The following is a 19976-nucleotide window of genomic DNA, read 5'->3' on the forward strand; positions in this document are numbered from 1 at the left end:
ACTTGTGCGGACACCATCAGCGGATTGCGGTCCTGACCGTCGTTTCTTAAAACCATTGAACGCATATTCCATACTAACTGTTCTGTCGGTGTTTTAGGCAAACTTTTGCTGTATTTGAAATCTTCGCCAAACATCCAGTCAATGTCCACTAAGTTTTGTTGATCGATACGATTGCAGCCCAAGCACTGGTATTTTAGACAATGATTTCGTACAATTTGGTTAAACTCTTTGCGCCACTCTTTACGATGATATTGTATATAAACAAAGTTAATGATTTCGGCCACAAAACCATGTAATTCAGTAAACGCTTGACCCAACTGACAAAAAGTGTCCACACATTCGCGGGTAAAATGATTGTCGTATAGTTGGTGAACCTGTGCCACCCAATCGGTCTCAAAGCGCAGTATATTATAGGCCAGTCCTAACATATCTCTGGGTACTGGTATTGCCAGTCTATAATCGTAAAGACTGAACTGATTGCTTCTTATTATTAATGAGTACTGTTTCTTATAGTCGATGGCATTGTTCAACAATCGGTAGACCGGTGTCGGCGGCAACTGGTCTGTCGGTGCCATTCGTTGACCTCTCAGTGTTGTACAAAATGCCGACACCATTACATACATTTCGGGAATGTGTGTCCAGTTCTTGAGATAAAACTGTTTGTGACACAATAAAAGAAACCGATAAATGGGACTGTAGTGGAAAAATGCTGTCCAATTGCACCACCGATCGCACAGACAGACACTGTCGATGGTTTTATTGTGTTTGATATAAGCGGTTTGTAGATCCCAGAGTTCTACGATTCCAGGCTGTGATTGACTGTCCGGCCAGTACGCTTCAGTTGTGTTGGGATTGATAGCTGACTTCACAATAACTATTTGATATTTTTGACTATCGTTTCGGTGTTCGGGTTCACACTTAAGACCAAATAACTGAATATTATTGCGCCAATGGTTGAGCCGTTCGTTCAACATTTCATACAGTGTTTGCATATGAAAGTAGTATATAAACTCATCGGTAGATCCCTGTTCTTCAATATAGCCACTGACCTCAATCTCTACAAACAGTTCTACTCCGTGACTAAATTGTATCCAATCACGGAAACCGTAGGTCGATATATGACAAAATCGTATGTCAAACGTACCGAATTGAGTACTGGGTGTCTGTACTGATAGCCGTATGCCACGTGTATCGTCCAGTCGGCGCTCAACATAGCTTCGGTAGCTATGATATCGGGTTATGTTGACGTTCCTCTGTTCCTCTTTGACTGGATTCAATTGGTGTACAGTCCTTTCCTGTTGAGTGTCACTGTAGTTCTCTACTGTCTGTACCGATATATATGGTATGGGCGCCGGTGTACGCAATCTAAGCATCGATATCTTTGTTATATACTTTTCAGTCTCCAAATGACCGCTTATGATGGCATCAATATTGGCCAGTGACGGGTCATTGATGTCGATGTTATACAACTGGCCCATATTGTAGCGATATTCGGCATATTTTTTATTGTAATGATCGGGTGATATCTGGTCGTAGCCGGCAAACGACATCCGAAACACTTTCAATGCCCGCACATATAATATCCACTTTATATTTGGATCTAACGGTCCGACACTGAGATTTTTACCGACAGACAGTTGCAACAGATCAATGTTGGCCACTGTTTTGATAACTTTATTGGGATTACCAAACAGTGGTATCTGTCCCGGTGTTGCCATTATTACAGTTTTTTGTTTTTGTAAAAAAAGATATAATTTTTACTGTTTTATAGTATAATTTGCAGTACTGTTATGTAATTTATAATATTTTTATAGTAATTTATGTAATATTAGTATATACTAATTTAAAACAATTATTTTTAAAAATCTCTCGAGAAAATTTTCTAAAAATTCAATTCAATTTTTAATACTTGTCTATAATTGACTTTTAATTTAATTTTACAATTTATTTAAATTCACATATATAATATTTTATTACATATATGTACTTACATTTTGATAGTTTTTAAATTCTACATTAATTTCAACATTTGTTTATTTTTTACATTCACGCATTTTTTATGATAAAAATGTATGTATTTTTGTAAATATTGTAATTGAATATATTTACGTTTTTTTATATTAAGGTTATTTTTGAAAAGTTATAATTATTATAAATATAATTAATTAATTTTTTAAAATCTTATTCAAAACAACTACTGCTTAATAAAAATAATGGTTATAAAGCATTAGTTTTGCTTTTAATAAATATTGTTTATATAATTTCAATTAAATATTGTTCAATATCATCATTAGAAAGAATAATATATTTTATATTATTAACAAATTATTGTAATTACCAAAACTTAAATAATTTTCATATTTCATAAAAATATTTAAAACCAGTTAAGAATGCTAGAAAGCATTTTCAGAAAAAAAACTTGAATAACATTGAAAACTATTAGTTTGTATAATTATAGCGGCTATATAATAACATATATAATTTAAAAACTGGTCAAATATACATAATATAAATATACTTATTTATGGTATCAAATGATTCAGTATGACAAAATAAACAACTATAGTCACGTGGGGTATCAAATGACTCGGTTTGACAAAATAATCAACTACTCATGTGTGGTATCAAATGATTTAGTATAACAAAATAATCATCTATAATTATACTTTTTCCGCTTATACTTATTCTTTTTGTTTCCGTAAATATCAAAATTTTAATGCATATTTTTTATCCTTGTTTTTGATGGTTTATTCAAATCTATACTTTAAAAAAATTTCTTAATTTTTTTTTATACTTTTGCCGCCATTTAAAAAAATTTATACTGATTTATTATATCATATTTTTGATACTCTTTACAATTCTAAACGTTAAAATTTTTACCTAATTTTTTTACTTTGGCCGCCATTTTCTTTATGTTCCCGAAGAGATATCAAAATTTTAATGTATATTTTTATTCTTGTTTTTGATGCTTTATTCAAATCTATACTTAAAAAAATTTTTCTTAAATTTTTTTTTACTTTGGCCGCCATTTTGTCTATGTTCCCGAAGAGATATCAAAATTTGAATTAAACTTTTCAATACATTATTAGTAGTCCTCTAACCGAATCTGAGGTCAGAATTTCAAAATTCGCAAAATGAAATGCTACACACACACACACACACAAAAAAAGGCTCGTATAGATTTCAGAAAACAAAACTTTTCAAGTTTTTTTTGAAAATAAATTTCAATTCATTAATGATATTTAAATACCACTCAAAAATACAGTTTAATATAACATTTGTTTTATTTTTAAAGATTAAGAGAAATTTTTATGTTTAGAGTTCAATATATAGTATTATATTTCAAGGAAATAAAATCACTGGGAATTCTCATAGAGTTGGGAACATAGGAGGGAACTTTTTGGAAATAATTAATTTTAGATAATAAACCTGAATATTATGTATTAAATTTGTTTTATTACAATAATATACAATAAGATACATTCAAAATAAAAATTTAAAAATAAATAATTTTATTAATACACTAATTTTTTATTAATACATTTAAACAAAAAAAAAACAAAATTAGGTACAATTGTTTGGCCCAAATGATTATAAACTTATGTTTTAAATCTTATAGATAATTATATTACTGAAAGTGACAACAAATATTTATTTATTATATATTTAATATACATAAAACAAATAATATAATAATAAATTAGTATTTACATTTTTGTTATTACAGTATAATATTAATATTATTAGTAGTTGTATTCAATGATTGAAAATTAGTATAGAAAATACATTAAAATTAACAAATAGAGAACATAAAAATTGTATATAAATTCAATTTATAGTTTAATAATTCACAAAACAACAAATACTAGTTAAAAATATAATATAATAATTATTAACTATTTTTGTTATTACAGTATTATTATTATTACATGTGAAAACAATTGTTCAAAGATTTACTAACTTACGTAAAATATATAGTATCTGTATATAAACTATTTTTTATGATAAGTTTTTTAAGTTTAAAGATAATTTTATAAATAATTGTATAATTACAATGATAACACACACACACACACACACACACACACACAGAGAGAGAGAGAGAGAGAGAGAGAGAGAGAGAGAGAGAGAGAGAAATGTCAAGAAAATATATATTGATAATACAGAAAAAAAACAATTATTATTATATTATCAATTGTTATTATACTGTATTTATATTATTATAATATTTCCAAAAATAATAATACAATTATTGTGCATGGTATTTTATAGAATTATATATTGTATATTATTACTACTACTACTACTACTACTACTACTACTACTACTACTACTACTACTACTACTACTACTACTACTACTACTAATAATAATAATAATAATAATAATAATAATAATAATAATAATAATAATAATAATAATAATAATAATAATAATAATAATAATAATAATAATAATAATAATAATAATAATAATAATAATAATAATAATAATAATAATAATAATAATAATAATAATAATAATAATAATAATAATAATAATAATAATAATAATAATAATAATAATAATAATAATAATAATAATAATAATAATAATAATAATAATAATAATAATAATAATAATAATAATAATAATAATAATAATAATAATAATAATAATAATAATAATAATAATAATAATAATAATAATAATAATAATAATAATAATAATAATAATAATAATAATAGTGAGAAACGCCGAAAATATACAGACTTGGCCTATGAGATCAATAAGATGTGGCGCATTAAGAAAGTTGAAATCATACCTATAATCCTGTCATCAATGGCCGTAATACCGAAAAATCTGGCCTTAAGTTTGGAATCACTGGAAATCAGAAAAACTAAGATCTATGAAATGCAAAAAGCAGTGATACTTCAGAGTTGTAGAACAGTCAGAAAAGTACTAGACTTGAGTTGAGTCTAACCAGTCGTGTCTCTGCCACCAAAAGTGGCCGACACAACTGTGATCACACCGGAACAACCGTGATATACAAAAATAATAATAATAATAATAATAATAATAATAATAATAATAATAATAATAATAATAATAATAATAATAATAATAATAATAATAATAATAATAATAAGGGGAGGCACAGTGGTGTAGTGGTTAGTGTGTAGGGCTAGTAGAGTAATGGAGAGTAAGATCGTGAGTTCGAGCCCTGATGTGGAAAGCAATTTTTCTGAGAAAAAAAAATTGTTTTAACTGTGCTTCCCGTCCCTGCCCAACCAACGCTGTTTAGGACGGCCAACTTAAGTAGTATGGGGAAAGCGGGGTGCTAAGTGAGGACGAGTTTCTGCCCGACCCGGGTATCGGTACTTCGGTATCGGTGCCCACCTGGGGGTACCCGCAAGGGTGCTCCCACCCGGGGGTGCCTGTAAAAAGGTGCCCCCACCCCGAAGGGACGTCCGCAAGGATGTCCCTTCACCCTTCGAGTAGTTACTCGTCCTCACACGCAATGGCCACTTTTGTTTCAAAAAAATAAAAATAAAAATCCTATTTCAACAAACACATGTTAGTGGTGAGAAATGGGTGGCAATAGACACATGTTAGTGTTGAGCTTTCTCTAGGGACCGGGACCCCGTAAAAAGGCCACAAAATATATAAATATGATTACACGTAGTCGTAGGAATAACGGGGGGTGTTCGGGAGGTACCCTCTCAAATAAATCCCGCGTTCAGCAGGTAGGCATTGACTGCTGTTCGTTAAGTATGCATCATATCCCACGCAGTGATGTGCTATGCGGGCAAAGCTGTGATGTAATGCGACCGCAGACTAGTCAACAAAATCAGACTAACCTCCAAAATGTTTCAGTTCAAGCTGGTTCTCAGCAACAACTGACCAATTTGGTTGACAAATCGCAAAAGCGCATGAGATGGACACATGAGATGAATACCTTGATAATGCGCGAATACTACAGATCAACTCGACTCGAAACAAATATGACTGATTACAGAAACCAAATATACTTAGCATTCAAACAAAAATATCCAGAACTAAATGTAACGGAACAAAGAATTGCAGACCAACGGCGATTCTTAGCAAAGAATAATAAAATATCACCGATTGAATTACAAGAAATCAAACAACAAGTGGCACATGAACTATCATTAAATGAAACAACTGAATTAAATACCACAGTAGAAGTAGTGCCAGAAATAGAAGAGACACCTACAACAACAGATAACATAAACAATACAAATGATGAAATAAAAAGAATAACAGCAGAAAATGAACTAAAAACATCTTTAGAACAATATAAAGACTTTGAAATAGAATTCAGACCTAAATTACCAAAAATAAGAAGTGGCATTAAAACAAGATCTACTATAATAACGATAAATGATATACTTAAAGATTACATCGAAGAAAATATGTCGTTGAGCGCAATTAATACAATAACGTATTGTGCAGCAGTAGCAGTATCGAGACTCTTAGGCTACAAAATAGAACACATGTCTACAACAAAACCAAATCAAGAAAATGTAATACCTAAATGGCAAAAGCGAATAGAGACACGGATAGAAGGGAAAAGAAAAATAATTGGAAGAATAACGCAAGTGTTAAATGGAATCAAATCAAAAAGACTTAACCAATCATTAAAAGATATATACCGATCATTACAGACAAAACCTGGAAAACCTGAATTTGAATCCATAATCCGAAATTACAACGACACATTAAAACAAACAGTTCAAGCACTATCACAAAGAATTAGAAGATATAAAATACAAAGCGAAAGACGAAAACAAAATACAATGTTTTATAATAACGAAAAAATGTTCTATAGAAATCAAAATAAAATAAATTCAAGCAATAATAACAATACACCACAAATAGATGAAATAGAAAACTACTGGAAAGAAATCTGGAGTAACCCAAAGGAATATAAAGAATCTAATTGGATAAATGATATTGAAGATGAAAATAAAGAAATACCACATATGACTTCAGTAAATATAATTAAAGATGACTTAACCGAAGCCCTCAATAAATCCCACAATTGGAAAAGCCCAGGACAAGACAAAATACAAAACTTCTGGTATAAACACTTTACAACAGTTCATCAACCAATGGCAATAGCAATGAATAAAATAATACAAACAGGACAAACCGATGACTTCCTCACTTCCGGAATAACATATCTACTCCCAAAAACAGAAAATACATCAGATCCCAGTAAATATAGACCAATCACTTGCCTAACAACAATGTATAAAATCCTAACATCCATAATATCAACAAAAATATATAATCATTTAAGCAACAACAACATAATAGCTGAAGAACAAAAAGGCTGTATAAAACACTCAATGGGCTGTAAAGAGCAATTAACAATAGACAATATCATAACAATAAGAGCTCGTCAAAAACATAGAAATCTTGAAATGGCATACATAGACTATAAGAAAGCATTCGATTCAGTCCCTCATAAATGGTTATTAAGAGTGTTAAAACTATATAAAATTGACAACACATTGATAAACACATTAGAAAATATGATGAAAAAATGGAATACTAAATTGTGTGTCAATACAAATAATGGAACAAAAATAAGTACAGAAATCAAAATAAATAGAGGAATATTTCAAGGAGATTCACTCAGTCCTCTGTGGTTCTGCTTAGCTATAAACCCACTGTCATCACTACTTAAAAAGCTAAAAGGCGTAAATCTAAAATCAAGTGATACAAAATATAATCTAACACATCTACTATATATGGACGACTTAAAACTATACGCCGAAAAAGAATCTGATTTAAATGCAATGCTAAAAACAACAGAAACTTTCTCCAATGATATAAATATGGAATTCGGATTAGATAAATGTGCTATAATGAAACTGAAAAGAGGAGTCTATTCTGAAAGAAATCAATACGAAACTGATAACGGATATATAAAGGCACTAGAAAATGGAGATATATATAAGTATTTAGGAATTAAGCAAATGCATAAATCTAAAATGACAGAAGTTAAAGAAGAAATAAAGAAAACATTAAACCAAAGAATAATAAAAATACTAAAATCTCAACTAAACTCAAACAACAAATTCAAAGCCATAAACACTTGGGCTATACCTGTACTGACATACTCGTTCGGAATAATAAAATGGAGTAAAACAGAACTTGAGACCATTGAAAGACATATAAGGCGACAACTTACAATGTTTGGACTACACCACCCTAGAAGTTCTGTAGCACGACTGTGTGTTAGTAGAAAGCATGGGGGTAGAGGGTTACTAAACATTGTAAGCCTTGAAGCCAAACAGCGAGAATTGCTGAGAAAATACCATCAACAAAAATGCAATGTCTCAGAGCTCCACAAAATAACATCAACACTTGATTACAACTACACACCTCTAAATCTCAGCAATAATGAACATCAAATAGAAATACAAAATGAAAAAGAGAGGATTAACACATGGGCCTCAAAAGAACTCCACGGTAGATACAGGGCAGAACTCAACCAAACACACGTAGACGAAGAAATGTCTACAAAATGGTTGAAGTACGCCGGTCTTCATGGAGAGACAGAGGGGTTCATGATGGCAATACAAGATCGAGTGATTCCGACACGAAACCATCAGAAATACATCCAAAAGCTAAATATACCAACAGACAAGTGCAGGATGTGTCATATGGAGTCCGAAACAATAGAACATATACTAAACGGGTGTAAAGTACTCACAAACACCGAGTACCTAAGCCGTCACAACCAAGTAGCCAAAATCATACATCAGGAATTGGCAATAAGATTCGGACTAATCAAAGAACCATTACCATACTATAGATACGAACCACAAAGTGTAATGGAAAGCAACAGAGCCAAGCTCTACTGGGATAAAGAAATAAGAACAGATAAGACTGTGGCCCACAACCGCCCAGATATAGTACTAGTAGACAAACATCAAGATAAGGCATACATAATAGACATAGCGGTCCCACTAACACACAAACTACAGGACACGCATAGTGAGAAACGCCGAAAATATACAGACTTGGCCTATGAGATCAATAAGATGTGGCGCATTAAGAAAGTTGAAATCATACCTATAATCCTGTCATCAATGGCCGTAATACCGAAAAATCTGGCCCTAAGTTTGGAATCACTGGAAATCAGAAAAACTAAGATCTATGAAATGCAAAAAGCAGTGATACTTCAGAGTTGTAGAACAGTCAGAAAAGTACTAGACTTGAGTTGAGTCTAACCAGTCGTGTCTCTGCCACCAAAAGTGGCCGACACAACTGTGATCACACCGGAACAACCGTGATATACAAAAATAATAATAATAATAATAATAATAATAATAATAATAATAATAATAATAATAATAATAATAATAATAATAATAATGTTTGATTTTTAAAATTTATAAAATATTACTGTATATTTCATAATTAATTTTACAATTTTGAAGAAATATAAATTCAAAATTAGTATCATTGTATGATTGTACCTTGTATAAATTATTTATTTTGTTTGTTTGCAGTAGTTTAATACAGTATTTAGTAAAACTTTATATTATTTAAAAAATACTGTTAATATGTGAATATTATTATTATTAATAATATAAATATTTAGTTAAGTTTTATATAATTATTGAAATCGACATATATATATCTAATGTGCACAAAACTGTACACAAAAAATCTTATTGTTTTTCATTTTAAACGTTTTTGTGAATTGTTTTTTATCTGTTTATTTTCAAATGTCTTAAACAAAGAAGTAATAATAATAATAATGAATATAAATATAATATTTTGTCTAAAATTGCGATATTTTATACCGATATTAATATTGTTGACAACATTTAATATTTTAATTGTAATCTATGTTCACATAACACCTATATTTTATGTATCACACAATTATAATAAAGTTATGGTTAAGCCATTAAACAACATTACATACAGTAAATACTCAACATTTTAATTAATTTTAATAAATAATTAATAATAATAATAATAATTTTGCTGTTAATTAATTGATAGATTGGATTCATATTAAAGCCATACAAGAAAAACATAGTCAACCATATTTGGTAAACACCTCCCGGTGCCAAATAGCCCGGTGGCCGACATTTGACGAACAGGTTTGGCCATTGTATCAAAATTATACGGGTTTTAGTCTGAATTGTCGACACGATATTCAACAATGGTTGTCCATTCAACGATTTAACTATACCGGTGTTTATGTCCGATTTATACCGTCGGCGGTGGCGGCGACAGTCAAATGTTGGGCCAATTCATTCAAACGGCGCACTTATGACGACATGACTGTCGACTATATACTGCCAGACATTGCCGTTGAAGTCAATCAAATTACATATTTCAACGATACATCAGACGTGCGAATTACGTGCAATGTGTTTACTCGTACAACACGTGTGTAATAACCAAATAGTATATACAGTATATATATAATATTATTATTTTTTAATTATACATTAATTGATTTAACATTTAAAATATAAGGTATAAAAATATGTATTATACAACTACTATATACAGCATAAATATTTTAAATTTTGTTATTCATAACTACCGGTAACAATATATTACTTTATACATGTATATAATAATAATTATTAATTATTTGTTAAAATAGTGTATTAATTAGTTTTTATTACATTATAATAATACAGACAAACATTTCAAAAAAATTGTTTCGCTAATACCGGATAAGATACCGAAGCCCCAGAAAACAAGTATACAATATATATATATATATAATTTATATGATTTTATCACTTAATAGTAATTCACACAAAAATAGTAATAATAATAATAATAATAATTTATCTTAAATTTAGATTTAAAATCTTTTTTCGATCAATTGATCCGAAAGCCTCCGACACTGTTAAAGCAATTCAAGGCACGACAGAGTAGGCCTGTTGTCAGTTATGCTAGTGATGGACAACCAGATATAGACTCACTGCCAAACATATTGTTTGTCGGTATCGACTCAATATCGCGGATCAACTTTGACCGACATTTTCCATCGACTACGAAATTGTTAGATAAATATAATTTTCATACACTGTATGGCTATAATAAAGTGGGGGACAATACATTTCCCAATCTGGTAGCCCTATTGACCGGTTATTATTTAGATGAACTATGGGACGAATCGTTTGTTAATTGGGTTTATCTAAACTATTTTCCATTTATTTGGAAAGTATGTAAACATATTTACACTTTTTATTGTAAAAATTATTATTATTACAATATTTAATTAATTTTGTATCTCTCTCTCTCTCTCTCTCTTTCTTTAATAATCATTTCTATAAGGACTTCAAAAGTAAAGGCTTCCGTACGATGTTGATGGAGGACGCGCCAGATATGGCTACTTTCAATAGATTTAAGTTAGGTTTCGCTGAACAGCCGACCGACTATTATCTGCGACCGTTTAGCAGTCAAATAGAGGAAGATATCAAATACTACTGTTATCTGGATAAGCCTGAAACGGAAGTCTACTTTGACTATGTCTATGATTTTGTATCGGCAATGACTGATAGGAAACAAAAATATTTTGCCTTTACATTTATGGCTCGACTCACTCACGATGAGGTCAATAATGCCGGCTTAGTTGATCCGTTGACAACTCATTTATTTAGCAAACTGTTTGCAGACAACAGGCGTCTATTAAATGATACGGTTGTGATATTTTTCTCGGATCACGGCATCCGATTTGGTCCGATTCGGACCACACTATCGGGAAAGTATGAAGAACGGCTGCCATTTATGCACCTGTATTTGCCCGATAGATATCGTATCAACAATATTAATGTGTCAATCAATCAGAATCGGTTGACTACACCGTTTGATATTCACGCAACACTCAGGCATATAGTTTTAGGCCGACCGGACACTGAACTACGATATGGTCGGTCATTGTTTGAAGAGATACCTGAACAGAGATCGTGTCAATCGATACCAATTGACGATCACTGGTGTTCCTGTCAGACCACTAGTCAAACCATTACCGGAAACTTGTCTTTAGTTAGACCGATGGCTCAATTTATAGTCAACAGTATTAACAAGTTGTTAGTCGATGAAAACTATAGCCACAAATGTGCTGAACTTTGGTTGAATACAACAGTGTCGGCATATGAACAACGTTTTGATGGCAAAGACAATGGTGTTGTTGTTGTTGTTGATAACGTCACTGAGACACTAGCGATCAGACAGTTTAGTTTGACAATTGTGGTCAATCCAAGTCAGGCATTACTGGAGGCGACCATCAGTTTGAATCAAATAAGCAAACAAATGACACTGAATGGCGAAGTGTCGCGTATTAACAAATATGGCGATCAATCCGATTGTATTGATAGCCATCGGCTACAGAAATATTGTTTTTGCAGAAATTTACTTAAAAAATAATTGATAAAATATAATAAATAATAATTTAAATAATTAATGTATGTGTTTATTAAAAAAAACAATTTAATAAAAATACGTTATTTTATATGTTTATGTGTTATTATTAACTCTAATTAAAAATATTTTTCTTATTTTAATTCATAACTATTATTATTTAGTAAAAATATTTAGCTAAAAAAGTAAATTAAATTTTTAAATGAATTTAATAATTGCATAAAATCAATTTTTTTAGTAAATTATATTTATTAACATTACAACAACAAATTATTACAATAAGACAACAAGTTTAATAACTACTACTACAGTAATCAAGTAATAATAATATTATTAATTAATAATTTTTAATAATAATACAAAACACTTGTTTAAATAACAATTAATTAATTAAAGTATTTTATAATAAATCAGATTGACAATAAAACAACTGTTAAATTAAATAGTGTGTTTAGTTATAATTAAGTTAAAAAAAATTAATTATTATAAAAGTATATATATAAAACAATTTTAATATTTAATTAATCTAAAACGATTAAAAATTTTATACAGAAATTAGTCATTATTAATAACTATGTACTGTATGTTAAAATAAATTATCTATAGATTATTAATTAGTTTATACTTTTTTAATATTTTATTTAAGTAAAAACCTATTAATAACAATTTTTTAAAAATATTCGATATTAAGCTTAAATTAAATTGTAAAACACAAATATATAAAAAGCAACAATTATTAGTAGTTTTCATATTAACTAAAAATATTATTAAATATTAATAAAAAACAATTCATATAAAATTATTTATAATGAATAAAATTTTTATTTTATTAGTTATTGTATGCATCAGTTGTACTGCTGTGTCGGGTCAGTACCTATTGGTTGGTGCTATTAATGCCATATCCAATGCACTGTTGGGTTTGTCACGACCGGCCAGAAGTATCGGGTTTCTCAATGGATTTGCTGCTGATATACGAGGAAAGGTAGACAATGCTGTGTCTACAGTTAACAATGATGTCCATCAGGTGTTGTCACGATTGCATTCCGGTGTCGATAAAGTCAAAAATGGTTTCTATAGTTCGGCCAACTATACTGAACTGACCACACAATTTGCCAGTGCATCTAATCAACTAAATTCATTGGTCGACTCTAATAATACCGTTCCCCTATCACTATACGCCCAAATTTTGTCATTGTTTCGGCCATTGGAAGACAAGAGAGCCGGGTTTGTACAGCAAGCAAGTGATGATCTGTTGGCTAAAAGTCAAAATTTATACAATTTATTGAATGGTAACTCCAATGATATCAAAAAACAATTGAATGAAACTCTGGGCAAAGTGTTGTCATCGGCACAGGCTATAAGAGACTCAAGAAAACAGGGACTCAATCACAATAAGGCTGAACTGTTAGGTGTTGTACAACCACTACTAACATTGGCTAAACGAGGAAATCCATCAGCCATTGCAACACTATTTGATATGTCATATCTTGTGGTTAAAACAGGTTTGGGTGTCCGTCATAATGTTGCCGCCATTAAAGAGTCACTGGAAAGGGATCAGTCGGCCGTTCAAAGAGATCAACAAAAATATGGGTCGGACAGCGAACTGAGTGCTCAGTTACAGTCAGCTAACGATGCACTTCAGGAACAGATCTCTGGATACGAGACTGACCTGAAAGGTGTCGAAGATATACTCAATCAGTTTGGTCTCTATCACCCATTGATTGACATTTTGTCAGCAATTAAATTGTAATCAGATTTCGGATATAAAACTTTATGCTATTCTGAAAGACAATACTGATATTAAATCTTATATTAAATTTTTCTTATGATAAAACTTTTTAAATTGTTAAATTTTGTTATTATGTATTATTGTATGTAATATTCAAAATAATAAAAATTAGTTATTAAGCATTATTATATTGTTTATTGTAATTTTATTTTTAAAAATATTTTTAATATGTTTTGGAAAATGTAAGACAAGTACAGTCTTAATTTATATGTAATAATAGTCAAATTGAATCATGTTTTTAAATATATTTTATATTAAATAAAATTGTATTGAACTAGTAAATAAGATTATTTCTATACTAATATTTTAATATAAATAACATAGTTAAAATAATATAAATATTTAATAAATTAAAGTTCATTATAGTTATAAAATTAATAGTTAATTTGTGCAATTTTTAATAAATAACATTATGAGGTACATGTAGTATTATATATAATTTATATAATGATAACACGATTTTTATAATTTATATAAATGCCATAAAAATAGTTAATTAAATAAAATGGATAATAGAGTAGTTGACTAAAACTGACAACAGATATGCCGATCCACATACCAATAGTACCACCGATTTCATAGACAAGTCCATAGATATCCATATCTAACTGTTCAGTGATTTGTGGCTCTAATCCATGTTTCGGTATTATATTGATCTCAGTATAGTTCATGAGTCGCGATAACCCGACACTAGTTGTTGTCGAGCTTATCATATCCGACAGTATTCGGAAACATCGACCCATTGATTGCTGAAAACATTTTGACAAAAATTTTAAATAAGTATTTTTTGGATATTCTTTACTTTTACAATAATTTATATTATTATTATTATTATTATTTATAGATAAATCTATGTCTTGATAATCAAATGGATAACAACTATTAGTTTTTAAATACATATTTTTCACACAATTGGTAACATTTTTAAATTTTTTATTTCCATATATTATACGATTGAATGGATTGTCGTCTATTGAATCCCAGCACGGATTAGTCGGAGTCGACAATAGTTTTATAAATTTTGTTGTATAGAAAATATTTGTTATACTATTTGTTTTAATAAAATATGATTTTGAATCAATCCAATCATCAAACCATGTTTTTAAGTAAATAGTTTTAATATTTAGACTATTATATCTCAATGTTATTTGTTTTAATGTTTTTCTATTTAATAAATTAAGTTTATCAATGTTTGTAAAATTATTGAAAAACTTATTATTAATTGTTAATCTGAATAATAATTTGTTTGAAAATTTACGAATAATATTAATTTGTGCAAAAATTTCTCGTTTAAGACAATCACTGTTTAAGTCATCAGTAAATTTAAACTTACATTCAATTAGATCCGAGTTATAATCATATATTGATTGACGTATTTGCTGTTTATTAGTAGTATTAATAATATATAAATATTTATTGATTTGTTTTTCAATAATATCTAAATCATTGTCAATATCATCGATAATCATATCTGTTTGTATAATTGGATTCATAGGTAATATATGAATAGTTAACTCAGGTATTCTCATATAGTATTGAAACCGTATTTGAGTTATTGTATTATAACTTTTATATAATGCAATTACTGATAATAAATGCCAACACATTAGCATAAAACACATAATAAATATTATTAGATTAAGTAGTAATGTATTTATATATTTATTAAAGTGATAATTATTGGAAATTATTTTTTTGAATTTATTATTCTGTAAAATTCTAGTTACTTTTGATAAAAAAATTTCAATTATCATTATTATCATTGAATAACAACTGTATCCCCAAAACATACCAATAAGTCCTCCCAATTCACACCAATAGGTTATGGCCGACATCGACGGCGAGTATAATACTGTTAATTTCAAATGTGTTTTTGAAAAAATAAAAATTTGTTTTTTGTTTTTGTCGTAATTGCTTTTTTTGATAAATGTTTGTGAAATATCATATGCATAGTAATTGCAATCGGGTTTACATATTGATTGTAATTCACGATAATTGTAGCCAACAATACAGTTGTTAATTATATTATTATTTATTAGATTATTATAATTATTAATAATTGATAAAATGTGTGACTTATTATCGATACGATATTGAGTCCAATAATAATTATAATTACATTTTCTATACTCTCTATCAGTCATTACATTTAACATGCATTCAGTTCGGGATTTTGGTTGAATTAGTCGTCCATCAGATTGTTTGTCGCCATCGATATTATCATAGTATTTGCAATCGGTCTGATAGGGGAACGGTAGGTATTTTTGAAGGAATGTATCTAAATAAATATATTGATCATGGTTGTTTTCATTGACAATAGTCATATGTTGAAAATGTGTGGGTGTATTACTAGTAGTTAATGCCATTTTTACTGGCATACTATGATCAAAACTAACATATATATTAGTATGTGTTTTATGTGATTTTTGTTTAATATTATAATCTGTAAAATTGACCAATTCATACATTAAAGTCAGACATAGTTTACCCGTATAGCCATAGCGCAGGTAGTCTTCACCGATAAATTTATTGCACATTTTATGTGAAATGCCATCAAAACTACAATCAAACAAATCATTATTAAATATTTTGTTGTCATTTTTTGTTAGATTTTGAAGCCATTGTTTAGCTAAACATAGTGTTATCGATGGCATAGCTTTGATATCAAAAATATTATCCGATTTATTGAAATACAATTCATTGTTTGTCGGATATTGTAAGTACTCTGTTGTATGAATTAGTATTTTATAGATAAATAGTAACCACAAGAAAATAATAATACTATTATTAATAATCCATAAATTCATTGCTAATTTTTATTAATGTTATTATTTTTCTCACTTTTTTTTATAGATTTTAGTGTTGATTTATTTGGAATGTAATTAGTTTTTATTTAATTTTAATTTATTTAAAGAAAAATGTTAATGTTTTAAATTTAACTTAATTTTTATGAATATTTTTTGAGTTTTACTTTAGCTTAAAATGCAAGTTAAGTGATTTGAATAGTACTACAGTTTGCTTGATTAAAAAATCTATTTATATTATTTTTTATTGTATCATGGTATATAAAGTAATAATAGGTATTGGTACCATTGTATATTTATTAATTTATTTTATATAGAAAAAATATAATATTATTTATAATGCCTATTAAAATAAAATATATTATAATGATTGAGATAAAATAATATAATAAAACATTTAATTAATAAAACATTTAATTAATAAATCATTTAATTAATAAAACATTTAATTAATAAAACATTTAATTAATAAAACATTTAATTAATAAAACATTTAATTAATAAAACATTTAATTAATAAAACATTTAATTAATAAAACATTTAATTAATAAAATCTTTTGACTAATAAAAAAATATATTATCTTTTAATATAAGACTAATAATTTTAATTCATGTATTTCATTAACGCGTTATATTGAATAAAGCTTATTATATTTATTATAAAATAATATATAATAGTTTTTTATTTATTTATAATAATAATGATAAATATTTAATACATATTTCAATACATACACAGTTGTCTTTGTAATATGCTTTATGGCAATTATAATATAAATTATAATAATAATATAAAAATAATATTTGATGTATAAGTAAAACATGCATATTGAAACATTATAAATAATAGTTTACATTAAATATTAATAAAGTTATTATTCTAAAAAAATATTATTCTCTATCAATAGAATTATATATTTTAGTTAATAAAAGATTTCAATAGATAAAAAAAATAATTATATATTCATATTTTTCTGCCATTATAATATGACCTAAATTAGTTGATAAAATAATAATAACAATAACTATCATTATTATTTAATTAATATAGCATAATACCAATACTATTTATTTTTTTATCATAACATTTAGCATTATAGACAAAATTATATCTAACAAAAAAAATATAATATTAGTATAATAAATCTATAATTGATAAATATCTTTTTTAGTCTGTTTATAAAATAAAATAAAGTTAAGCTTAATTATAACTTTGAAAAATAAAAAATTTAAATATAAAGTGAAATTAATAACTTAATTAATAACTAGAAAAAATGTATTCGTGGATACATAATAATATTATACTAAGTTTATTGTGGTTACTATTTATCTATAAAATACTAATCCATACAACAGAGTACTTACAATACCCGACAAACAATGAATTGTATTTCAATAAATCGGATAATGTTTTTGATGTAAACACTATGCCATCGATAACATTGTGTTTACCCGAACTGTGGCTTAAAAATCTTAGCAAAACTAATAACAAACAATTATTAGACAATTTGTTTGACTGTACTATAGATAATGGCATATATAATCAAAAATGCAATCAATTTATTGGCGAAGACTATCTGCGCTATAGTTATACCGGTAAACCATGTATTAGTTTAATGTACCAATTGTTTAACCTAACCGATTATAAAACTAAATTTTCTTACGAAACAAATTATATATTAATAAATCTTGTTAATAATATATCAGCAAAACTAGCACTGTCTACAAGCAATACACCCACACATTTTCAATCAAACATGTTTAGTATAAATAATGAAAATGATGTTCAATATTATGTTATCGATACAAATCTTCAACAATATCTACCGTTTCCCTATCAGACTGATTGCAAATACTATGATAACACTATGGATGGCAAACCATTACAATCTGTGAAACAACTAAAACAGTCTAAATCGCGCATTGAATGCATGTTAAATATAATGAAAGATAGAGAGTATAGAAAATGCAATTATAATTACTATTGGACTCACAATCGTATCGAAAATAAATCACACATTTTATCAATTATTAATAACTATAAGAATATAAGCAATAATAATGTAATTACTGATTGTATTGTCGATTATAATTATCGTGAATTACATACAAAATGCAAACCCCAATGCAATTATTATACGTACGATATTTTACGTAAATTTATTAATGAAAAAGATATTGAAATACAAAGAATTGCCATTTCTAGTAATCGACAGTTAAAACTAACAGTAATATACTCACCGGCGATGTCGGCAATTGCTTATTGGTGTGAATTGGGAGGACTTATCGGTATGTTTTGGGGTTACAGTTGTTATTCATTGATTATGGCATCAATTGAAATGATTTTACTAAACAAAAATTTAATAAATATGTTATTAATAAAAAAGAAATATAATATTTTTAGACTCAATAATAATCATTATAATAGTTATTTGAAATATTTTTCACAATTAGCTAATTATCTAATAGTTATTTTATGTTCTCTGTTAATGTGTTGGCATTTATTATCAATAATTGAAATTTATAGAAATTATAATATAAAAACACAATTAAAATTTAAAGACAATATTAGACTACCAATGATATCTATTTTCATTGCGCCTAACAATCCATTTACTATTGATTTGTCTATTGATGACAAAAATAAAGATATATCAGATATTAACAAACATATTAATAGTTATGCTAAATATATTAATATTACTATTAAACGTCAAATACAACAATCAATATATGATTATAACAAAGATTTTATTGAATGTAGATTTAGTTTTATTGATGGCTTAAATATTGATTGTCCCAAACGGCAAATAACATTAGAGATACTACAAGTATTTAAATTAGAAAATAAATTATGTTTTAATTTTCTTATTAGAAATAAACTATCAGTTTATAGTAATGATAAATTGATAAAATATTTTAGAAATCATAAATTAAAAAATTTAGTTATTAGATATAGAAACTT

General features: G+C 27.6%; 1 protein-coding gene and 1 long non-coding RNA gene across 2 annotated transcripts; both read left to right on the plus strand.

Annotated features, from left to right (window-relative positions):
* Positions 1-9922: 9922 nt before the first annotated feature.
* LOC128960076 (uncharacterized) lies at positions 9923-12423 on the plus strand. Its single transcript, XM_054306147.1, has 4 exons — positions 9923-9953; positions 10033-10425; positions 10854-11218; positions 11332-12423. The coding sequence occupies exons 1-4, from the start codon at positions 9923-9925 to the stop codon at positions 12421-12423; spliced, it is 1881 nt and encodes a 626-aa protein (XP_054162122.1).
* Positions 10121-10917, plus strand: LOC128959582 (uncharacterized). The gene is made up of 3 exons (XR_008484585.1): positions 10121-10425; positions 10686-10748; positions 10854-10917. It is a non-coding gene; the product is annotated as an uncharacterized LOC128959582 (long non-coding RNA).
* Positions 12424-19976: the final 7553 nt, after the last annotated feature.

Source organism: Oppia nitens, unplaced genomic scaffold (assembly GCF_028296485.1).
Source record: "Oppia nitens isolate AA-2021 unplaced genomic scaffold, nextdenovo-longstitch-racon4-pilon3 scaffold4_pilon_pilon_pilon, whole genome shotgun sequence".
NCBI classification, from domain to species: Eukaryota; Metazoa; Arthropoda; class Arachnida; order Sarcoptiformes; family Oppiidae; genus Oppia; species Oppia nitens.

What these genes read in the sequence shown, in the direction of transcription:
- LOC128960076 (XM_054306147.1), top strand. Translation starts at nt 9,923, where the DNA reads ATGGTTAAGCCATTAAACAACATTACATACA. An exon ending in ATTAAACAACATTACATACA is followed by an intron (nt 9,954 to 10,032) that starts GTAAATACTCAA and finishes ATTAATTGATAG; the next exon opens with ATTGGATTCATATTAAAGCC. An exon ending in TGTGTTTACTCGTACAACAC is followed by an intron (nt 10,426 to 10,853) that starts GTGTGTAATAAC and finishes TCTTAAATTTAG; the next exon opens with ATTTAAAATCTTTTTTCGAT.